The 25,672-nt window shown below is 40.2% G+C and overlaps 1 protein-coding gene across 1 annotated transcript in view; it reads left to right on the forward strand.

Moving 5' to 3' along the window:
• The window catches only part of SAXO2 (stabilizer of axonemal microtubules 2), a 383,885-nt gene that overhangs the window by 127,281 nt on the left and 230,932 nt on the right, over positions 1–25,672 (forward strand). Inside the window, exon 2 of the mRNA XM_044077804.1 lies at positions 4,334–4,513. Coding sequence (XP_043933739.1) covers positions 4,334–4,513 — 180 coding nt within the window. The remainder of the gene's footprint in view (positions 1–4,333; positions 4,514–25,672) is intronic.

The following is a 25,672-nucleotide window of genomic DNA, read 5'->3' on the forward strand; positions in this document are numbered from 1 at the left end:
AGATAAGAATTGCAAGAGAGATATGCAAATTTATGGGTGATCAGATTAATGTTTATGGCAATATGGATGGGAAAAATGTTAGAAGACTCAAAAGAATACATAATGAGTAAATGTTAAAGATAATGGTAACTTAGAGAGATTAAACATTTGAATTTGGAGTTGGAAAACCTTATATAGTTTTTACGCTGGAATGTACTCCCACATATATTGTACTGAAAACTGGATGCATACATTTTGCGTAGTGCCAAGTCACATGGCATGGGAAAATATCAATGACAAAGGAGCAAGGTGGACTGGAGGCCTTTTACTTGCTAACATATTTATAGGCCATTCAGTGAATGAAGTTAGGGCAATGTTATAATGTAAATTTTTAGGCAGTTTAGAAACAGATGCTAGAGGAAATGGTTGGGAAGATAAGATATCACATAGACATTCTTTTTGGGGGGGGGCAAGAGAAGTTGAATCAGTTACTTTTAGTAACAGTGAAACAAGAGACAAGTAAAGATTGGAATACATGTCATTTGGTTAACTGGTTTCAAGTTGTGTTACCCATAAGAAAGTGGAAAACAGACATAAAGGGGATGACAAAGGAAAGGAAATGAAAAACAAAGAAAATACATTGAAGTATTGCAAATAATTGAAAAAAGGATGGCAAGGGGGCAAGGGGATTGAAGGAATGTTGTAAAAAATTAAGTTACGTCAGAGATTGGAGAAATGATCCCAGCTAATTAATTGCATATAAAATATGAGGAAAAGGCTGCTTAGCAACAAGCATTATACATCACATTGCGAATAAAATGTGTGCAGAAGTAGCCCACAACTTTGTAGGCTGAATGGACATCCTATCCTTGGTAAGATACATCCCATACAGTTATGCCTTCTGCAACAGCAATCTATTCGAACATCTGTTGTTAAGTAAGTTAACTTAATACAACTACTTTATCTCTCTGTTTTGCAAATCTTGGTCTTTGATGTGCTTTTCGGTATTTCTATTAATTTTGTTGGATATGTCCTCTGGAGAGCTATTTTAAGTGCTGATTAGTTTACTAACAAAATGGAAAGCCTATATTATTCTCACAGTTTTCATTTTGTTTTCCTTACATGTTAATACTTCTTCCTTAAAAATAAATCCATTTCTGAGACCAGGTAAAATTATTATGACTATATTTTTTAAAGAGTGCCAGGAAACAATAACCTTCAGAAGTCTTTTATTTGATATTTCCTTCTCTGTGTCTTTCTCATTCTGCCTGTAATGGTCACAGGCTGTGTTCTAAAGATCAGTATAACGGAAATCCAAATAATATGTAACTAACATAATCTCAGTCACTGCCATCAATCAGTATGTGAGGTATTATTGCCCTTAAGAGTGTACATATGTACAGCTGCCTCAAGTAAAAGCCAACATCTACCACACCCAAGTAAGCTTTATACTATACAGCTGTAGATCAAAATTATACGTACTGGTTCCCCAGGATTTCAAACATCTCATACTGACGCCCCGTGCCTTCTAATGTAGTCTTATGAAAAGTAATTGAAACTTGTTCCTGTATATTATGCATGGACACACACACACACACACACACACACACACACACACACACACACACACACACACGCAGTCTCTCTCACACACACAAAATAGATGTACATATTTTACAGGAGGGTTAATGATATTTTTCTAGTGCCAACACACCTCCCTTGTCTTTATGGTACTACTGCCAACAATCAACCTCTTCTGGCATAGCATATTTATAGAACAATTACTGTGTACCTTTAGATAAGCCAGTCAGTAAATATATCTGTGGTAGCAACAGCTTGAGCAGTAACTCTTCAAAAGGTGAAGCCAAACTTGAATTTACAGCAGTTTAATACATATACCCTTAAGCTAATAATTAGACCATTGGACACAAGCATTTACAATCTAATAACAGCATTCCATACTTGAAATAAATACAATTAAACAACACACCTTGTAAAACTAAACATATACCCAACTTTGCACTTACACAAAGAAATACCAAATAAACAGGTTTAAATGACATGTGGAATAAAGAAAAATTCTAATAGCTTGTCTGGTCATATCACCGCCAGTAGCTAAAATATTTACTAAATTTCAACTGTGTCTGACTTTCTAGAAGTCCAAACAGCAGTTGCATAGTTTCATAGACAGATGGATTTCAATTTTAGCATTTTTAGTACTGCACTTTTTTGTGTATACCACAAAAGCAAGACAGGATTTGTTTATTAGTCTCCACCCCTCCCCCCCAACCTCTTAAAATAGCTCAGGCAATATTCCCAGTGTTTCAGCAATTTAAATGAAAAATTTCCTGTATCCATAGTCACATACTTTTGGATGGGAGTCCAAATCATGAAATGCATTTTTTTTTGCTCAGAGTAGCATTTCAGGGAGTACACATTTGAAAAAAAATTTTTACTCTCTAACAGATTTTCTCTATTTTCACTAAATGTATTAAAGTGTGCATGCGTAATATTTGTTTAAAACAACTGCAATTGTATTTACATGTTAAAAAAAAAACAGTTACACTTCCATCACTTAATATAGTTTTCTGTATGATTTTACTGTAAGGCAGTTGTAAGCTTCACTCAGCATGTCACATTTGTTCCCTGAAAACAGTTACATTTGCTTTTGTATACTACTGAAATGGCATACAAATATATCTGAACCGACTTCCTTCTAATTCAGAATATGGCATAATTTGGAATTAATATCATGGATCCTGACACTGACACAGTTATTATGAAGTGCAGTTTAAAAGCCACTGCTTTTGTGGATAGATTTTTAATTCTATACATGGCATTTGTTGGATTCTGTAAAACATTTAGTTGGAGAAACACAGAACTGAAAGTGAAGAGCTGTTTGTTTTGCTTTGTGATTGGCTTTAACTTAGATATTGAGTAGAACTTACAAGTTAATTATGTATCTAAATGTGCATTTCACCCTTACAGAGGGTTTACCCTTTCTTCACAGGTAACTGTGGCGTTAATATACTGAAATAAAGGGGGTGTTCAGAGGGGGAAGCTCTGACATAGGGGAAATGCAGGTAACTTAACCCAGAAAACATTTTCTTTACTTTGACTGGTCTTTTTTAGCTTATTTGTGGTTTTGGAGTTAATTTGGTATTGCTTTTATATATTTTGGTTTTCTTTTTATAGGTTTGTCAGTGTTTTGTATTCATTTATAGTGTATGCTGTGTTCTGACATGAATTCCATAATTTAAGGAAGCATACATTTCAGAGCTTGTAAACAGATATCTGCCTCATTTAATTAAATTTAGTGCAGTCAGTATTTTCCCATACATGGACCTACTCAATGACTGTTCTGCATGTACCTAGCTAGCCCATTTGTTTTTTCAGGAGTGAGAATGAGACATCCCAAGGAAAAGCAAGAGTCATATGACCCATTCATTCCTACCCTAGGAGTCCAATCAGCTTATTTTATTCCCTCTGGCAAGAGTAAGGTAGTAGGCAGTGTAGAGCTTTCTGGTCCAGTAGAATGGCCTACTTATTCATCCACATAGAATGTTTGTGTCACACTGCTGTGCAACATGTGCTCAGTAGAATCATACCCATGGCTGTAATATCTAGTGTTCCCACTAAGAGTCACTCAAGCAGTGAGACAGAGCCGCTCCTCCCTCCCCATAGATGGGCTAGCTGACAATGCCCACATAGTCCCATCCTCACAGCTTGGCCCCCTCCAGTGACTTTGTTGGTAACTGAACATGGATCATCTTGGTCTGAGACATAGTACAGTCAGTTGTATTTACTTTATTAAAAATTCAATTTATTTTATGATAATAATTATTAAGAGAAATAATTATGGAATAAATATTGTATTTGAAGAACATACTTTCATCCGTGTTCTTTTACCTAAAGTCAGCTTTGTAGTGTAATGAATATTAGATAATTATTTAAAACAAACTAGTTAGAAAACATCTGAAAAATATTTTTCAGACAAAATAAGCAGACACATTTTCTGTTCAGAAGCAGTCTTTAGACCATTATGGGCTTAGTCCAAAAAGACCCATTATTAAAAGATTCTTCCAGCCTCGAGGAGGGCTATTTAAGATAGGCCCCAGGGAGAATCTGTATGTCCAGCCAGTTTGAAATTAATCTTGAATGTGGCAAGTGTACTACTTTGCTTGATGTACAGTGGTAGTTATGTATCTGTTGCAACAAGTTTGACAAATAGTACTTAAGTTCATTGAATGGGTGGGAAAATCAACTGGCAAGAGATGGTGCTATGTTCCTGTTTTCTATTATTGGTAAGAAAGATATATGCCTTCATGCTTGCTTTTCATCTGCTCTTTTTCAGACGTCACCGCTGTCCTCATCAACCTACAGCTCTCCACAGTAATGCAAAGGCTTTCAAAGGGACTTCAGAATATGTTGACAAATATCCTCCATATGGTAATGTCTGCCAAGTTGAAAGCCTTAGACCTAAGCAGGAATATCAAGCTAATCATGGAAGAATGGAGGGAATCACAACATTTAGGTAATTATTGAGACAGTAATTAAAATTCTTCTAAACTGTTTATTAGTTACATGTTTCTCAAGTTACGGTTTAGTTTGCTTTTTATAAAAAAAAAAAAAAACAAAAAAAACCCCAAAAACAAATGCAATATGCTTATTTATAAAATACCAAAAAATATTTACTAAGGTGTTATGTTTCATCTGATGTTGATATTTAATTGCACTTTGGTAAATGCATTTTCTGAAATGGTCTTATTGGACAAGACTCTTTTCAGACTTTAGCAGTCCCTCATTTTCTTATCAGAAGTGTAGTCATTCCTTTGCAATGATGGAGCAGCCAAAGACATTTTGCACTATGGCTGGAAATAAATCAGTCTGAAATAAAATATAAACTTTAAGATGTGGTAATGCATTCTCTGTATTGTTAAGTAAGGTCATCTTATAAAATGTTGCCTTTCTGGCATTTTCCATATATTTAAATGTTTAATGGTTTACTCTTTTATAAATTATGTTGTTGTTTGTCTTTCGGCTTTTCCCGGTTAGGGGTCGCTACAGTGGAACTCTGGTCTGCTAATGATTGGCAGTAGATTTTAATGAACGCCAAGGTGCCAGCTCAACATTCAACCTTCAACGAAGGCGCACCCATTTACGCATGTCTTTCGAATGCCCACCCAACCGCGGGGAGGGCATGCAGACTCCACACAAAAGGCACTGTATAGTATCATGTTAGGACCATTGGAAGTTAGCTTGGCTACAAAGGGTAGCATCCTGTGTACTTTTTCCTTAGTTCTTTTTTGCCTCCTAAATTAAACATTTGCTATTTTCAGCTCTTCAGTGTTTTTTTCAGTAAAATTGTACTGAGGAAAGAATATAAACAAATTACATACAATGAAATGTTAATGTGGTTCACAACTGTTAATACCATAAATCCATTATTGCTGTGACATCACCATTATTTTATTACACAGTACTATATACCAGCACAGACAAGGAACACAGTAGATTATACATAGTTGCCTGAGAATAGTGCACAGTCTTCACTGCCAACATCAGGACTGAAAAGTGTTAGTTTAGTATGTGTTGTTGGCCATTTCAGGTGTATTATTGCGACACTCTAAGTCAAATCTTTACTTATTTTGTCTGAAAATTGTAAATAATAATTAAAATATTTTCTATGAATAAATGAGATATAGTATCATAATTTATGGACAGCTTAGTGGAAACCCATTTGATCATGTCCATCAGACGGAATGGGCTTCCACATAAATAGTTTTAAGTAGGAACAAAGACCCCACACCCCCCAAGCAGGGGTCTGCTCCCTCTGTACTCCTTAATAAACATATATATTGGTGCCAACTAAAAAACTGTTTCCACCAGAAGCCTGGTTAACTGATAGAGGTAACAGAATGGATTTTGACTAAGCCATGCAAGCCTATATAAATACCAGATAAATGACATCCTCTGAGAAAATCAGCAACAAGTCTTGTGGCTCTCAGGTCTTCCTACCCAAATGATCCTCATTTACAGTATTTGTTTTCTTTGGAAGAAGAACATAGCATTAAGAATGGTACATACTGTGTTTCTTTCAGTAAGAAAATTTTAACTTGAAGGACAAAGTATTTGTTAACTTTTATGCAGCATAAAAATTATCAGCTTTTATATCGCATAAAAATTACAGACTACTTTACTTGCTTCTCCTGTTCCTTCTTGACCATGTTCTGTCAATAAAAAATTAAGGATGTAAAACACAATCTCAAAGAGAAATGGAGAAGGTCTCCAGAAGAATCTAAATCTAGACAAGCTTAAAGTTAAGGACAGCCTGGACCTTTTGAAGACCAAGTCAATGGTACTGTAGGAACTTTAATTGAGAGTGGGTCCACTCCCTCACTGGATGTGGAATTATAGCTTGTCTACTCGAGAATGTGAATTCTCCTTCTGACCCATATTTTTTTTTACAAAGGAGTCTTTGTGAGCATACAGTTTTGGGGTGAAATGTTTTCACTAAATATGGCAGCTCTTCAAAGATTCATCAAGAGGAGACTTTCAAATCAATAAAAGAAAGGCCTCTTTCCCTGGATGCTATCCCCCAGATGTACAGGTTGTGCAATGAATACCATACAGTTATGACACTGGAGACCATTAGTGTCAATCCTGCTAAATAATTGCTGTTTTTCTCTTTTCTAATATTATGGTAGGGAAGTCCAGAAATTGGACATCGGTTAGATGTGTATATGATCCTTTACCAAAGTTACTAAGGGGTCAGACATGCAGGGATCAGGTATCAGTTCTCTAGATTTCTCATTTAACAAAAGTTATAATTCTTTATAGATACATTTAGGTAGCTATAAAACAGACATTCAAAAAGTGTGCTATGTGTGGACATACAATTCCATACTTAGGCTAGGCTTGTAATGGTCTGCAGACTGATTGCCTAGTATTTAACCTTTGAATCTAGTGTTTATGCCGGTCAGGTTTGTCACTCCCAGGCCTTCATGTTGCCATTGATATTCCAGCCCATGTCAGTCTCATCACAGAAGATAAAGGCCATGGTTAAACCAAGGTTCATGTCTCCCAGCAGACACTGGGAGAACACTACTTGGGGCTAGAGACCCTAATGCCATGAACATAGATCTGTTATAGTCAGTCATCATGGTGTCCAGAGAATCAGCACTATCCTCTGAAAGGAATTGAGGGATCATGGAAGAGAAATATTCTGAGATGATATGTGTAGTAGAACAAATTATCTTCAGTTCAATATCAGGGAGTCTATAATACAGTGGCTGAAGACAAAAGTGCATCAAGAAGTGGTCACACCAGGAAACTGGTGCTGCCACTAAGTCTAATGTTGTCATATCCATTAAGAAGATAAAGTCTAATGTATGGTCTAATTTTATGCATCACATGAGAAATAACATGAGCAAACTCATTTTACAATTGAATTACTTAGCAAGAGTCGTTGACTCATTATTGATCCAGATACTAAAGTCACTTGGCGCAACTAAATGATGGTGTCCAAAAACTGAGTTAATGAGGAAGTCAATGAATTCTTACAGGAATGTCCTTGCACAACCTGGTGGATTGTAAGTGTGGAGAAAACTACAGCTTGTGTATCCCTCTAAGAACCATTCTTTTTACAATGAACAGAATAAAAAAATCTCTAAAAGAAGCCACAGTCATTGAGGAGCAGAAGACAACAGCAGTGATGATCAGAAAATGTTCATCTGAGAAAGTCAGGCCATTTTCCATTAATGAGTGTCAAGACCATTATCATCCGACCCCTGTCCTTTCCTATACAGTGCAAATAGTAGGCATATTTTCCTTTTTTCTGAAACAGTAGAAACAGATTGTGATGGTAGGCTGGTCTGCTACCATTGTAATGAGGGCAATGATACTACTGCCCCCACTGTGATCTTTAGATAGCAGGATACCAACAACTGTGACATCAAGATGGGTTTGAATTCCACTATCGTCAACCATTGTCAAGAAAGAATAAAGAATTAGCAAAAAAGTGCATGCCAGTCTATTCTCCATAATCCACACAGAAACAGGTTTTGCCATCCTTCTTTGGCACCACTGGTGAGGCCAAGGGACTGTTGGACTCCTGGTTTATTCAGAGTTCCAAAATGTCTTCAGTTTCTGTTTCAGATTTTGTCTAACCCTTTTAGGTACTCTATAAGGAGCTTGTTTGATTGGTTGCAGGGATCCCATTCTTACATGGTGCTTCAACAGATGGATACATCCTGGCCAACCAGTAAATTTATTCCTAAATTTCTGTAATATTGCTCAGATTACCTGAACCTCGCTAGAGATTAGACGTGGCTAGATGGCCTCTGAGCACCACTAAGAAGGTCTATCTCCAGATTTCCCTCTGTCTCCTCCTGCATCTCACTGCAGTTATTAAGTACCATGGTCTCTCTGTTATTATTGGGCTTTATCATGTTAACAAGGTAGAATTTGTACTTCATTCTCCTGCCTGGCAACTCTATTATGGAATGACTCATATTTTTCAAAATGATAAAAGAGCCCTCAAAGGCTGCTTGTTGTGTCTCACAGAAATAAGTACCATCACCTGTTGCCCTACAGAATATTTTTTGGTTCTGGCTGTCCTGGAATAACTGGCCTTTTTCTGATGTTATACCTGTGCTAGGGCTCCAGTGCCATTCCAATTAGCACCACAAGTCTAGTCCTGAGGTTCAGGACATTCTCCACAACAGACTACTTGTGGGAATCACATTTACCTTCCCACTCATCACAAGTAACATTCAGGGGCCTCCTTACCCTGTGACTGTACAATAGCTGAATAGATGAAAACCCTCTAGATGCCTGGAGCACCTTACTGTATGCAGAGAGGATGGGACAAATACTTGCTCCACTCCCTCCTGAACTGGTCTGCAAATGCTCTTGACATAATCTTCAAAGTAGAGTTACACCTGTCCATTAGACCATTTATTACTCTGTAGATGATAGGGGTATCTTTTAGGCACTTTACCCATCAGCACTTCCACAAGAAAGTCAACAGGTCTAACTTAAAGTTGTAAACTTTATTCTTCAATATTTCCCTAGGTAAATCTCTAGCAAAGCATTTGCCATATTCTGTGCCTCAATAGAAGACACTACCACTTCTTCTGGGTACCTAGTGGCATAATCGACCTCTACCAGGATATGTTTCTTACCTGTGGCCTTGGAGTAAAATATCTATATCTACACTCTGAAATGGTTCCTCAGTAACAACCAAAGGCGTCAAAGCAGCTTTGGTTTTGTATCCAGTCTTGCCAACCTTCTGGTACTGCTCACAGACCCTGCAGTATCTTGTTACATCTTTTGCAATTCCAGGCCAGTAGGAATTATGCATAAACCATCTTTTAGTATGCTTTATTGTCTTATGGCTTGTAAAAGCAATATTACATGCTATGGCCCGAAGTGCCAGTAGGTAGGCCCTGGTATTACCATTTGTTGTATTACTTGTCTCTTTAGCCTTCCTTCAGTAGTCCATTCATTGTACAACAATCCTTTATCCCAGTATATGTTCTCCCTTTGTTACTAAATATCTTAACTGTCCTTGGCTATCTACCTCATGTCCTGTAAAATAGTTTCAGCCTGTCTCAGCTCCCCTTGGTAGCCCTCCCCTATCTCCCCTTCCAAAGGAATTCTGGTACTGTCTACCAATGGTGTCTCAAGTTCTGACTGACTACTATCAGTTACCTCTCTCTCTTGAAGTATCATCTTCCATGGGACGTTCTATACCTTTTTCCTGCTGTGGCTTGATCCCAGGTAATTGCTTCTAACCAGCTCCCCCTTTGAAGTAGCCACTTTACAAGTCATAGATGGAAAGATGAGCTCTGGCTGGGTCTTCTACCCCATACTGCTCCCACAAATTTGCCTCCATACCTGGCTGTGTGTAACAGGCTGCACACAAGGTACCGTACTGTGAAAGTTATTCAGTAATAGGACATCAGCAGAAATGTCCTCAGACACAGCCACCTGCTTGCTCTTGCTACCTTGCCCCTCTTCCTAGTATAGATAGTGCCTGGCCAAAAGTACCTGAAAAGGTTTCCTACATAAAGCTCTAACTGGAGTAAAGTGCCCAGGCAGGTAGTGCTGGTGTCAGACTACTGCAGGTTTGACTGTGGTTGTGTTTGAGGCTGTATCCTTTTGGCAAAGGCCTCCTTCTATTCTGCAAGGATAGAATACAGATATCTAAACAACCACCACTGTCATGGTTCTAGACTTGCTTGATGCTTCTTGAGACCTTTGTTCTTCCCCCTGCCTTAGTGGACAGCAATTCTGTACATGCCCCATTTGGTCACATTTGAAACATCTAACCCAAAAATCTGGACATCTATCTGAACCTGTGACATCCCCCTTGTCCTGTGTAACCTACTGGGATGACTTAGGCTGTTCCCATGGGTTCTGTTATACGAATATGAAATGCTGCCCCCCATCCAGTGGCAACCTGGTAGCTAAGTAAAAGGTCATCTTTCCTTCTCATCTCCTTAGCAGTGTAACTAGTCTGCCAACCAATGATGATTTGTTCCCTGATTAAAAGGTTTACAAACATTTCAAATGTGCTGACCTAACATTTCATCAATCTCTGAAAATAATTGCTGTTTTCTGCAATATATTCAGTTGCACTTTTATCTGCCTTATTTCTGTATTATCTGAACTTCTTTCTATACAACTCCGGTTTCAAATTAAAGCAAGCAAGCAAACATTATCTAACTTTGGCATAGTTTCAGCCATCAAAGTCAATGAGTCTAGACAATGCATGTATTGCTTTGCCCATTAGCAAGGGAGTTATAAACCTTACCCACTGGCCTTTGTCAACTCAGTGCTGAATACACACTTTCTCAATGACCCTTGTAAAACAATCCAAATAATCTCCCTCCTTAGATTGAGGAAAAGGTTTTGTACTGACCTACGCATCTTGGTTGTGATCGCCCCCCCATTATGACTGACATGTCTCTGGCGGGCATATGTTTTTTTGCTGGCATTGCTTTTATCTCTCCTCTCATCTGCTTGTGCATGCTCTCTTTCTGAACCCCTCAGCAGTTGCACCTGCTCAGCTGCCTCAGGTTCCATATGCTTCATTTCAAATGCCAGTCTATAATTCCAGTTGGCCTTTAAAATCCTCTCGGGGTGGAACTGACTGTCTTTTGCATCTTGCAAACTCTCTCTTTATTGCTTTGTGCACAAAGCTGCCACCTTTTCATCTCTGGACATACTAGCCTGCTGGATTCGTCTTGCTTTACTTTCTTTTGTCAGCTGGGCCACTGACATTTTATCATAGTTGTCAGACGAGAGTCTGTTTTTAAACTAATTTCATTAAAAATAAAATAACTGAGGTGCACAACCAAACCTGAACACATTTTACCCAGAGGCTGCATGGCTTAACATACACACCTTTGGTCACAAAGCTGCTTTAGGCTGAATAATTTTAGTTCCCATATCCTTACTACTGGCCACCAAATGTGATTGTATGATGGCACTAGTGTCACCGTTGTGATGAGGGCAATGAGGTGACCTCTAGATGGCAGGATGCCAACAATTGTGATATCAAGATGGCTAGCACTGATTGGATTTGAATCCCAGTACAGTCAAACACAGTCAACCAAGGATGCCGAATTACCAGTAAAGTACACACCAGTTTACTCCAATAATGAATTCACAGAATACAACCTGATCCCAAGAGAAAAAGGGAATATGCACTGATTTTCTTGGCATGAGCGTCTAACATCCAAATCCTAAATGGACTACACACAGGCCACAGACAGAGCTAAGTCTTTGTGCTCTGTGAAACAATATATCCATTGTAACCATCTTACACACACACACACACACACACACACACACACACACACACACACACACACACACACACACACACACACACACACACACAGGCACACACAATTCCCAGGGAAGGCTGGCATAATTTCCCAATTCCCTACAGATGTCTGACACAGTAGTACTGCTAACACCCTGGATTAGGGCCAGAAACATCTGTTGTTAAATTAAGCCAAAATGAAATCATACCCAATAATATTTTTGACTGGTAGAAGTAGGTCTTAACATTCTAATGAGAGAATTGTGTCACACAACTTATTAATTAGTTGGTTAAGTAATGAGTAACCTCTTCCAGGGCTGGTGTTGTCATTTTGTGGCTCACAGCAAGTGTCAAGTTGTGGGCCCACTGGATACTTCATAATGATCCTTATCATAGCCTTACAGATGAGGTTGGTCAGACTTATGGGTCTGGGTCTGTAATTTCCCAAGTCCATGATGCCCCACCTTTGTGCAAGTGGATGACAATTGCTGTCCCCTAGTCACATGGCACAAAGCCTGTTTGGAGGCTTACAATGAATAGCCCCTGTAGGGGTTCTAGCAGGTCCTGTTTCAGGTTGGTCAGTAAGCAGCCTCGTATGTTATCTGGCACCACAGAAACTGTGTTTTTGGCCTTGGTTAGTGCTTGTGAACTTGTGCATGGGAGACTTAGTGGAGTTTTGATGTGGGTATGAGATCTGGGAATGTAAGAAGGGAGAAGGGAATGATATTAGAGCTAATTTTATCTTCTAGTAGATTGTCTATGTCCTCTGGGCCCACATATGTCACATAATTTACTGTTAGCTCTGTACAATGCTGGGCACTGTTTCTAAGTTTTCTAATATGATTAAAGAAGGCTTTGTGGTTGTCCTTTGCCTGGGTTGACATTTTTACTTCATATCCAGCTTTGATTGATTTAGTCAGGGTCAGGAGTTCCCTGGTGGGTTTAGCAAGAGCTTTCTTTGCATTTGAGGATTACCTTTATTTTTATGTGCAGTGAGCTTTTCTATTCCTAGGTTCATAGGTGTTTACTAGGCTAATTACCACAAGGGCCTTTTTAAGCCTACCCATGCATCCCTAATCTCTGACAAGTTCTGATACCCTTGATACGTGTAAGCATGGGCCTGGAAGATGAACCATTTACAGATTACCTGTGCCCATTAGAGACATAGGTGTCAAACCAATGATGAATTTCTGGTTCCCCATCCAATTGTCCAAGTTGTACTTGAATTGGGTTAGGGAGAAACACTGCTTCACATGGATGGGGAGCCTGTTCCATAAACGGGGTATTCTCTGGGATACATACCTATCTGTCCAGCAGATCCTATTTATATCATAGGCAAGGTTTACATCTTTAGAATGGATAATTCTGGTGCTGTTTGTTTTGTGAATATGCAGGAGGTCCATCAGAGTGGGTCTGACTATGCCCAGGCATAGATCTCCCCCTCAAAAGAAAGCCTGTAGGAGACAGAATACAGGGATAGGGCTTTGAGGCAGTCTGCATAGGACATTTTACTTATGCCCTGTATTCCTTTAGTTAGGAACCTCTGTGGATACTCCAATTGTTGGATATGCTTGGTTAGGTACATACCAAAGGGGGCATTGTACTCAATGATAGGTCTGATGAATGCCAAATACAGTGGAATAATGACTTCCTTGAACTTAGATGCCATATCTTTGTTTATATGTTGAACAACACAGAATGATTTCCTCAACACTGGAGGTACATGATGGTCAAAGGCTAGATTACTGTCTCTGTGTGTCCCTAAGTTGCTGACTACTGGGTCAACTTTAAGAGGCGTGTCTTCAATATAACAGTTACCAGGGATGGATGACTTCCCAAATTATATTATTATGCATTTCTTGATTTTTTGGCATTTAGTTTTAGTCCATGGCTCTGACATCAGTTGTTTGCCTGTGTCAGCCCCTCCTGGAGAACATTTGTGTCAGTGTGAGATTCAATGACAGCTCCTAAATTGCAATCATCTGCAAATTTAGTCAGCCAGAGACCACTGTCATTGGCCTTGACTTCTGAGAAGTAAATGCCAAAAAGGAGCAGTCCAAGGACAGATCCCTGAGGGACTCCGCTTGTGACTGGCCTCTTTCTAGAGGTGGACTCCCCAATTCTAACTTCCTGGGTCCTGTCTGTGAGCCAGTTGGCTATCCACTAGGGTGACATATGGGTTTGTACCTAACCTCCTGATTTTGTCAACAATGCCCAAATGGGGTATTGTATCAAATGCCTTGGCCAGGTCAAGGTAGGCAGTGTGAATGATTTGCCCCTCATCCATTGTTTTGTTGACCTTCTCAAAGAAGTCCATCAGGTTGAGTAGGCATGATCTGCCCTTGACAAAACCAAACTGGGTTGGGTCCAGTGTCTGGAGGTTTACTATATTTCTGTTGATCATCTCCATGATAACTTTTTCCATGGCTTTACATATAAGTCTACTGAGACTTATGGGTTTGTAGTTTCCAGGGTCTGTAGATGGACCACCTTTGTGCAGACAGATGACTGTAGCCTTTCTCCATTCACATGGCATGAAGCCTCTTTGCAGGCTACAGTTAAATAATAATTCCAGAGGCCCTGATAGGTCTTGTTTCATGCTATTTAGAAGGCATCCTGGGATATTGTCTGGACCCATTAATGCAGTGTTCTTGGTCTTAGAGAGAGCATTAAAGACCTGTTCCCTAGTGATAGTAGGGGGAGTTATAGCTGATGATATTTCCTGAGGGAAGGTTGAGGGGGAAAGAGGGATAAAGTTGGAGCTGAATTTATCAGCCAGGAGGTTTGCTATATCTTCTGGCTCAGCACAGGTGGCTCCATTTACAATGAGCTCTGCACACAATTGTGTATTGCATTTGAGGTTGCAGACATAGCTAAAGAATGCTTTGTGGTTGTCCTTGGCCTGGGAGGCCAAACTTACTTCAAATTTGGCTTTGATAGACTTTATTTGTCCTCTGAGTTGTTTGTTTAGTTTGATGAGAGTGTTTTTATCCTGCTGGGTGCTGCACCTCCTAATTTTTGCCATGATTTTCTTCCTCCTGTTATACATCCTATTGATTTTGTGATTCTACCAGGGTGACTTGTTTTTTGAGTTAGTTCTGTACTTTTACCTGGTAGGTGCAGCTGAGTCTATGCAGTTATTAACATGCTTGTACAGGGTTTCTGTGAACAGTTCTGCATAGGCAGCAATGTTCTCAGTGTTTATGGGGGCTTGAAATTTTGCCAGGTTCTCACTTAATAGCAGAAGGTTAGCCCTAGAATATTTCCTGAATATTCCAGGTTTAGCTGGGGGGTCTGGGTTTTATTTTTACTTCAAATGAGACCATTACCAGGGAAGGCATTACAGTAGGGGGTGTGTTGCAGTCTCCCATGTTAGTGAAGACCAGATCCAGTATGAACTAGGAAGTTGGATTATGTGGAGATTTGCCTTATTGGCCTTTGAACTGAGACACTGTGACTGTTTAATGTATGCTTCATGATGAGTGTTGTGTGTGTTTGTGAGGTTACATTTAGAAGGCCTTTGTGATTTAGGTATGTTACTTTTAAGATCCTCAGCATATGTATATTTATGTGTTTGGTATGACCTTTGTGTGAATCAGGAAAAAGGTCCCAAAGAATTAAGTACCTCATCCAAGACAATAGTAAATCCAAGTGATAAAAATGAACAAGGTAATAGACACGGCTCAGAGGATAAAAAGGTTTACCCCTCTTTCCTGTATCAATAAAGTCATTATCCAACAAACAAGTACATTCATCATGTTTATAGCCTCTGTCCAAAAAAATCTGTCTGTTATATCCTCAAAACCTCTTCACATCCTTTCCATGAGCTAGTAAGTCTGGAGACCCTCAATCCCTGACCCTTCACTATGTTCTTATAAACATGGGAGAGGGTGCATACTCTGTCTGTGCAATAGATGATTCTTTCTACAAGACTTCCTATACATAGTTTCATAGTTTCATAGTATAGTACTAGGCTATCTGCCCTAGGGCATTTATAAGCCTAGCCAAAGTGTATGTGGCTTTCGCCACCCCATGTAATGATACAAAAGTGTACAATTTAAATTAAATTGAGTTTACTGTGCCTCTATCTAGCAATGACACAGAGATGGCCCCTGGGGTAAACCTACGATCTCCCATCCATTCGTCCAGATTTCTCTTGAAGAGAGTCAGTGAGGGGCTCTGCCTAACATGGACAGGTATCCTGTTCCAGAGTGTGGGAAGCCTCTGGGTTATGAATCTATCCCTCCAGCATGTCCTATTCATATTAGTGCTGAGGTTTAGATCTTTAGCTCTCGTGGCTCTGATGGATTTGGATTTTTTGAGGTGGAGCATGTCCATTAATTCTGAATTGGACATGGCCTTGTACGTAAGGCACAGATCACCTCTGAGCAGCCGGTATGCTACTGAATAGAGCTGGAGCTTTTTCAGTCTGGCAGCATATGACATATGCTGGAGACCCTTGATCCTCTTGGTAAGGTACTTTTGGGGTCTCTCCAGCTGCTGCAGGTGCCGGGTGAGGTACATACCAAATGGGACATTGTACTCAATCATAGGCCTGATAAGGGAGGAATATAAGGGTACAATGACATCCTTTGATCTGGATGTGAATCCCTTCATGATAAGGTGGGCAAGGTAGAAGGTCTTTCTAACCACTTTGGTGACGTGGGTGTCAAATGAGAGGTCACTGTCAACTTGGGTCCCCAGGTCTCTGATTACTTTTTCCATACTTAATGGATTACCACCTATGTGGTAATTTGTGGGTACTTTGTTTTTTCCAAAGGGGATGACTATACATTTTTTGGCATTTAGTTTAAGGCCATGACTCTGGCACCAGTCGTCTGTTTCTGTGAGGCCCTTCTGGAGGATGCATGTGTCAGCTGGTGTGTTGACTATGACGCCTAGTTTGCAGTCGTCTGCGAACTTTGTCAGCCACAACCCCTCTATGTTTGCCTGCACAACTGAGAAATAAATGCCGAACAAGAGGGGTCCCAAGACAGAGCCCTGTGGGACTCCACTTGTGACTGGCTTAGAGTCTGACATAGCTCCAGCTATTCTGACTTTGTGGGTTCTGTCCTTTAGCCAGTTTGCAACCCGTCTTGTGACAAACGGGTTTACATTTAAGCTGTTGAGCTTGTCGATGATGCCTGAGTGGGGTATTGTGTCGAAGGCTTTTGCCAGATCCAGGTAGGCTGTAAGAACTGCTTTGCCTTCATCAATGGCTCTAGTGACTGTTTCAAAAAAGTCCACCAGGTTTAAAAGACAGCATCTGCCTTTTACAAAGCCGAACTGGGTAGGGTTAATTGTCTGCAGGTCCCCAATGTCTTTGTTTATGAGTTCCATAATGATCCTTTCCATAGCTTTGCAGACCAGACTGGTCAAGCTTATGGGGCGGTAGTTTCCAGGGTCTGTAGAGTTGCCACCTTTGTGGAGTGGGACCACTGTAGCTGTACGCCAGTGTTCAGGGACATATCCTGTAGCAAGGCTAAGATTAAACAGCATTCTTATGTGCGGGTTCAACTCCTCTAGGAGTTCATGTAGCACGCAACCCGGGACACCGTCAGGTCCCATGGGTGCTGTATTTTTAGCTTTGCTGAGGGCAGCTCTCACCTGGACATCTGAGATTTCATGGAGGTTGCATTCAGCTGAGATATTTATTTCGTCTTTTGGGGGAGAGGGAGGGGAGAAATTTGCACTGAACCTGTCTGCCAGTATGTTGGCAATATCTGTGGGTTCAGTGTATTTTTTGCCATTATGAACTAACTCTGCACATATCTGAGGGTTTCCGCCCAGGTTTCTAACATAACTGAAGAAGGCCTTGTGATTCTTTAGTGTCCTTAGTGATTTTTCTCTCAAAGTTGGCCTTTGATGATTTTATTAGCGAACGTAGTTTTTTGCTAGTGCTGATCAGGGATGCCTTCCCTTTATGGGATTTTGCTCTGTCTTGCAGCAGCTTCCTTCTCTTGTTATAAAGTTTGTTTATGGCTGGGGTCCACCAGATTAGGATGCCTGCCTTTGGTGGAAAGGGTCTTGGTTTTATTTGGGATTGCATGATCCATGCATTCTTGGAGAGGCCCGTAGAAAGCATTTGTGAAGGATTCAGCAGTATGGGATGTGGTTTCCACTGGCCCAGGGGGCTTGAAGGATACCATTTCAGTCCTAAGGAGTGTAAAGTTGGCTTTTGAGAAGTTTCTCACTGTGGTCTTTTGTGCTGGGGGTGGAGGTGGGATATGAATATCTAGGGTTATTAGTTTATGGTCTGATCTCACTAGTGAGGGGTATACTTCCGGTGTTGAGCATTTTGTCCCCATGTTTGTGATGATCAGGTCAAGTATATTATTTCCCCTTGTGGGGGAGGTGACTAGTTGTTCCATCACATTTGAGTTGATGAATTCCAGGAACCTTTGGGCTAGGGTGCTGGGGCTTGAGTAATGCACCCAGTCTATATTTGGGTAGTTGAAGTCTCCCAATATGATGGTATTTGGTGAGACATTCATATCCTCCAGTGTCTTCAGGAAGGCTGAATGGAGTTCCTGAGATTGCGAGGGTGGTCTGTAGCATGCTACAAGTTGTATAGCAGTTTTGCCTATGGTTAGTTGCACGTGGATGGTCTCCGATGCTTCGTGCATTGCCACTAACCTGGAGGTGTGGATGTCTTTAATGAATATGGACACTCCCCCTCCTTTTGTGGTTCGGCCCAGGTTTTGGGGCCAAAATGCATGATACGAGGTATAACCTGGTAGGGCTGGGGTGCTCTCAGAAGCCTTGAACCAGGTTTCAGTTACTGCACAGACATCGATGCTCTCCATACTGAGGAGTGCTTTGAGAGCCTGCATATTGAGATTTAGACTTCTGGCGTTGAGCAGCATTACCCTTAGTTTTTTTTCCTTTATTGTTTTCTAAGGTGGTGGGTTTGTCTTTTGAGCCTTGCCTAAAAAGGCACTATGGGGGTGGCAAGAGCCTTAGCCAATATCCGGAAGCCCAGTGGTGACAGGTGCAAGCCATCCCTTGCGAAGCAGTGTGGCTTGTCCAGCATGTCATCCCAAGCAGACAGACTTTGGATCCCCCCTAGAATGAGTAATTGAGCCAATTATTAAAGCTGATCATCTTATCTTTTATTGTGGCATCATTCTTGGTGAGGGCAAGATGCTGCTCAGGGTCAGGGTCATACCGGCCTGGGCTACATAATCAGAGAGCTCCTCTATGTCTCTTTTCATGTAGTCCAAGGAGGTACATCTCAGGTCATTCACTCCAGCATGGACAATGACGGAGTCATATTTGTACTTGCTTTGGAGTGACCTGAGTGCTTGTGTTATGTGGCGGATCCTAGCTCCCGACAGGCAGCTCACCGTTACCCTCTCTTTGTTCAGCTTGGTAAGCGGGACGTCAGTGTGTCTGACTATAGAGTCACCTATTACTAGTGTATCAGGCATGATGTTTTGCCTTAAGGGCTGTGATTGTTTGGCACACTGACTTTGTGTACTATGTGTTGCTTGTGCAGAGTTTTGAGGTGGTGTTTTCTTGGATGTCTGCTTTGGGAGCCTCTGTTGTTTCATTAAGTTTTTTATTAGAGCCTCCGAGTATGTCTTTGTGTTACTGTGTTTGGTTTGCAGTTGTGGGTGGTTTATGTGAGACTGGGTTTGTTGTGTGTGTGGTTACCTTCTCCTCCTGTCTGGTCTTGCTAGTCCTGTGTTGAGAGAGTTCAGCCTCCAGTTTGGCTATATAGTTGCATCTCTCACATCTATGTAGTAATTGTCCCATCTTCATTAGTAATTAGGATGTCAAGAAACTCTATCTTCTCTCTCGACCAATTCCCAGTAAAGCGTAGAAAATCTGTGGTTGAATTAATATATATCAAAGGCTCATCAAGTTCTAATTCTGTACCATTCCATAATAAAAAAGATGTCATCCACAAATCACCTATAAAAAGGTATATGCTTCAAACAATTCCCTATTCGACATAATAAAATTATCTTCTCAAAAAGCCATAACAATATTTGCATATGAATTTGCACATAGTTTGCCCATGGCTACTCCTGTTTTCTGTTGATAGTATTAATCCTCATAACAAGACATATTATTTTCCAAAATCATTTCTAATAGCAAACAGATCAAAGAGACCTTACCAGAAGGAAGGTCACTAACTCTTGACAGGAACTGTCTCAAATAATCAAGACCAATCTCATTTAGAATCACAGTAAACAATGAATTCACATCTAAAGAAACAAACGTCAACTGATGTCTAATCATCATAGAATGCAAAATCAGACGATGTTAAAAGATGTTCAGTGTCTCTAAGTACAGTAATTGTAGTGTCTACTACAGGTCTTAAACACCTTTTAACATATATCGATGTCGGCTCAGTGAGCCAACCTCTAACAGACACTATAGGTCTCAAAGGGGGAGGGGGTCATATAAATCTTTATGTATCTTGGGTAATCCTCTGAAGGAAGGTATAACAGGTGTCTCAACTAATAAAAACTAATTATATAGATCAAAGTCTGTATCTCTCCATGCCAAACACTCATATAAATCTGCATGTACTCTTTTAATCAAAACATTTACTTGTTCATTCATTATAGGAATATAGATAGTGTCATCATTCAGCATATCTATCATTTTCTTCTCATACATGAGTTTATTCATTAATACCATGCCCCCCCCCCCCCCTTTATCAGCAGGCCTAAAAACTAAAGCATCATTGTTACTTAATCCTTTCAAGGCTTTCTGATGATCAATATTAAGATTTTAAAAGTTCTTACCTTGTACAGGTCCATTACATAATTGTAACAAATCCCTTTAACGTGTCCTGCTAAAAGCCTCTAACAAAAGATGTAAAGATGGTACATAAACACTCAGTTTTCTAAAATTAGAAACGGATCTCTCTCGACGTAAAACATATATTTAAGCATAGCATTCCTACTGAACATTTTAATGTCAGTAATAAGATTAGTAATGTCCGCCCGTTTTGCTGGAATAAATGAAAGGCCTCTCTGTAATAGAGAGATCTCCACATCAGTTAACTGATAACTAGAGATGTTCCATACTAAGAGTCTTTGGATCCCACATTTTCTTTATATCTGTTTTCATTTCCATTCCTTCTGTATATGTCTTCCATTTCTTCCTTCCTCTGCTGATAGACCTCTGCTGTCGTGTCCCATTACCTCTAACATGTATGTATTTTACACTATGCTGATTGCATGAGCAGAGATTTGGTTTATTTAGCTAGATGTCTAGAACGTCCTTCTTTTGATGTCAACAAAACCAACCGTACATTGCGCCAGAGGGTTAGTGCTATCACTTTAGCCAAACATGTCCTTGCCAATGGATTAAAACACAAATTTTGTTTTATAGTAGTTGAGTTGATATGTAAGAGCCCAAGATTAGGAGATGAAAAATAGGATGGAGAAACAAGAAGTTAAATGGATAGTTCATAGGTTCATAGGTTGGTACTAGGCTATCGGCCCTAGGGCCTATACAAGCCTTGGCATAACAATTCCCTGGCTATTTCTTCTCAGAATATTTACTTCCCTGGTCCCCTGTCTAGCAGGGTGACTGACATGATCCCTGGGGTGAATTTTCTATCTTCCATTCAATTGTCAAGGTTCCTTTTGAAGAGGGCCAAATAGGCGCTCAGCATGACATGTATGGGCAGTCCATTCCAGAGTATGGGGAGTCTCGGGGTCAGGAACCTATTCGTCCAGCATGTTTTGTTCATTGTGATGACCAGGTTTAGAGCGTGTGGCTCTGAGGGATTGGGATTTCTTTAAGTGTAGCATGTCCAACAGCACTGGGTTTGACATGGCCTTGTATGTTAAGCAGAGATCACCTCTGAGTAGGCAATATGTGACAAGAGTATAGCTGGAATTTTTTTAGACGGTCAGCATAGGGCATCTGCTTTAGGCCTGTGATTCTTTTAGTGAGGTATTTCTGTGGCCTTTCCAGTTGTTGCAGATGTCTTGTGAGGTACATACCAAATGGGGCGTTGTACTCTATAATGGGTCTAATGAGGGATGAGTACAGTGGGACAATGACCTCCTTTTTTCGGGATGAAAAGCTCTTAGTGATGAGGTGTGCCACATAGAAGGATTTCCTGACTGTTGTGGCTATGTGGTTATTGAAGGTGAGACCACTGTCCACCTGTGTCCCTAAGTCCCTTATCACACTTTTGGTGTTTAGTGTACTGCCACTTATGTGGTAATTCATGGGTACATGTTTTTTTCCAAAGGGGATAACTATACATTTCTTGACATTGAGTTTGAGCCCATGGCTCTTACACCAAGCATCTGTTTCTGTAAGGCCTTTTTCTAGAATATCCACATCATTTGGGGATTCAATAATAGCTCCCAGTTTGCAGTCATCTGTGAACTTTGTTAGCCAGAGTCCCTTGGTGCTGGCCTGTACTTCAGAGAAGTAGATGCCAAACAAGCGCGGTCCCAGGACTGAACCCTGAGGTACTCCACTTGTCACTTGTCTGGAACTGTATTTTGAGTCAGCTACTTTTGCAATATGGGTTCTGTCAGTAAGCCAGTTGGCAACCAATCGAGTGATGTAGGGATTAATGCCCAGCTTAGTAAGTTTATCTATGATTCCAGAGTAGGGGATGGTGTCGAAGTCCTTGGCAAGGTCCAGATAGGCTGTGTGGACTGCCTTACCCTCATCCACGGCTCTGGAGACTGATTTGAAGAAGTCAATCAGGTTGAGGAGACAAGATTGGCCCTTTATGAAACCAAATGGGTGGGGTCCAGTGTTTGAAGGTTGCCAATGTCTTTGTTTATAAGTTCCATGATAATGCATTCCATGGCTTTGCAGATCAGGCTCGTCAGACTGATGGGACGATAGTTCCTGGGATCCAAGGTGGATCCCCCCTTGTGGAGTGGGATAACTGTAGCTGCAAGCCACTCATTGGGCATGAAGCCTGAGGTGAGGCTATGATTAAACATGACACTTAGGTGAGGTGCCAGTTCATTTTGTAGTTCATGTAGTACACAGCCCAGGATGTCATCTGGTCCCTGGTTCAAGGTGGTTACTAATATGAGTAGAAAGGGAGTAGAACCTATGAGTTTTGCAGTTGATTATTGTAGGTGCTATCTCTAGGGAACTGGAGATAGTGCTGGTCTCGACACAGCTGCATGGAGCTAGGAATCAATGAACCTTAACTCCTTGTCTCACCAGAAGCAAAAGAGTAGCATTAATCCCAAACTGCTTCCTGAGAAGTAGTATTAACCCAGATGTTGCTGTGTTCAGTACACTATAGCCTTCTCTTGGTAGATAGCCTGGACTGAACCTACAGCAGATGGATGCAGCAGACAGCCAAGCTGCACAAAGGCCCTAAAGAAGTTCTCACCAAAACTGCAACCAGACCACTCAGTGAAGTCCAACACACACTGCCCTATCAGAGACCAACAGTAATTAATCTCCCTCTGCTTTGTCTCTCAGCAAAAATAAAGAAGTAGCATTAATCACCACCACTTTCCTACATACATACCCACATACCTAATTTATCACACGGAAAGGATTGCCATCAAACAAAACATCCTTCATTACAGAAGTTTGTCACGGAATCTGAACACGAAATCTAAATTGACTCAATCAACTGAACTTTTCTTTTTCCTGAATATCCTGATCAGTGACTCTACCAACACAGGACTGTCAAGAGTCCAAGTACTTAGAGCAAGCCCTTCAACTAAATAATTATTTTTCTAAAAGCAAAATAAATCCAGTTCCAAATTCTCCTGCTTCAAAAAACAGACTGAATAAAGATCATTCCTTTGATACATTTCATTTGGATAAGTCCTTTCATCCTTGTGCATTTCTTCAGATCTTCTTACATCTAAATTTTGAATGATCATATTGCTAATATTAATGTTGTTACTGGGGGCATAAAGCTTACTGCAACAACCCATATCCACCTGACTGGCCTTTCACCTGCTCAGAATGAAGAGATCAGATAGGACTCATTATCATTTGTATGGTGGCTGGGCCTTCCCCTATTGAGAATGTAAACATGTTATAGCATGTTAAACCCATCTTCATTTGCATGCAGATATGCAGAAGTGGTGCTTGGTAAGATAATGTCCAGCCCTTGGAAATCATACCTACTGCTAAACTTTGTTATAGACCAAGCCTTTATTAACTTAAAATCTGTCCTTTTATGTATATACTCAAAATCAATCAATTTTACAAAATGGGAGGGCTTTGGTAAGTCTAACTTTGGCAGGAACATTTCTAAGCTTATCCTTTCCAAATGGTTAGCTAAGTTTTGTTACAATAAACATGGCAAGTCTTTGCAAGCAACTTTCTGGGCTCATTCTACTAGAGCTAAGGCTGTGTTTACTATCACTTTCTGTAATGCTGCTACTGATGATATTTGAACTGCTACAGCCTTTAAATCCCTGCACACCTTTACAAATCACAATAAAGATGAACATTGTCATTTCCAAGTGTAGGTATTCCTTTAGGGTACATCACAAAGAGAACATTGTAAAAAACAAAAATGGCATCATTAATTATGAATATAAGGAAATGATGACCTCCTTAGATCAGGGTGATATTCCCTTAGTGATTAGGGGTGCTACAGAAGGATTTTATGACTACTGTTGTCACATGATGATCAAAAGATAGGGAATTATCAATTCTAGCTCCAAGGTCCGTAATTATGTTTTAGCTTTGTGGTGGTGCATTGGCAATACAGTATACAGTATACAGACAGGAAAGATTTCCTACTAAATACTGCAGTTTTTACCATTTAATTGTAGTCTGTTTTCAGTACACTAAGAGTTTATGAGGGAGAATTTTTTGTGGTGGGTTTGAGTAGTGTTGGGGGGGATTAACAGTGACTCCCACTTTCAACTATCTGGAAGCTTAGTAAGCTAGTCCTGGGTCATGTATGTAGACCAGAGAAATAAATGCCAAAAAGGAGGTAGTCTCAGCACTAAACCCTGAGGGACAGGGATATAGTTATACATGAAAGAGAGAGAGATACAACAAATTTGCCATACTAATGTATAGAAGCCATGGAAGGAAGCAGAAAATTCTACAGAGAGTTTGCAAGCTGAAGATGTTCATCATACTGATCAGTGCTGCAGTAGCCTTAGCTATATGGTTATATCCTGCCAAGCTTCCAATGTTTCAAGACACCTTCCATGTGTCCAAACCATTATCCAGCTTGACTAAAAAGACAGGTTTGGGCTTCAAGCACTTCAGAACTCTTTCTGCTGTTGAAGAGCGTGCTCCTCTACTGGCTTTCAAGGATCAACATTTGGCATGTGCTATCCCTTTACTTGGCAGATGAGTTCCATTTGGGGAAAAAGCTTCACATTAAAAAAATATTTATTGCACTTTCCTGTTTAAGAAAGCTATTTTTAGCTTGGAGTTTGTGTTTTAACAGACTGTCACGTGACTTAACTGAACTTTTAACCTGGAGTGGACTTTTTTCTTGTCAGTTTAAAAATCCTTTAAATTAATTGAAAAACTTTTTTTTCCTGTGGAAAATGTGTGTTTATTTTACTTTGGGGGGGCTGGAAAGGCATTTTAAAGTGCATTTTACTGTGTTTTGTGTGAAAAAGTGACTTTTAAAGACTTTAAATGTTTACTGTATTTTGCTGCTTTGTTCCCTGAAAAAGAAACATCATTTTCAGATTGATCATGATCATGGAACATACTACTGGTCCTATGGTTGCTCCTTCTTTCAGTCACAAAAAGAAAGAGTTAAGCAAACAGCCTTTGACACCATAGCAGGCTAACAATCTGCCTCAACTGCAGGTGGGTGACTGTGATGTGGCCATAGCTTGCTCCTCAGACTACTCATCTTTTACCTCAGATCCCTCTGGAGAGCACCTACAGCCACTATAGACTGGA

Source organism: Protopterus annectens, chromosome 7.part0 (genome assembly GCF_019279795.1).
Source record: "Protopterus annectens isolate FY-2018-M chromosome 7.part0, PAN1.0, whole genome shotgun sequence".
Lineage (NCBI taxonomy): Eukaryota > Metazoa > Chordata > Ceratodontiformes > Protopteridae > Protopterus > Protopterus annectens.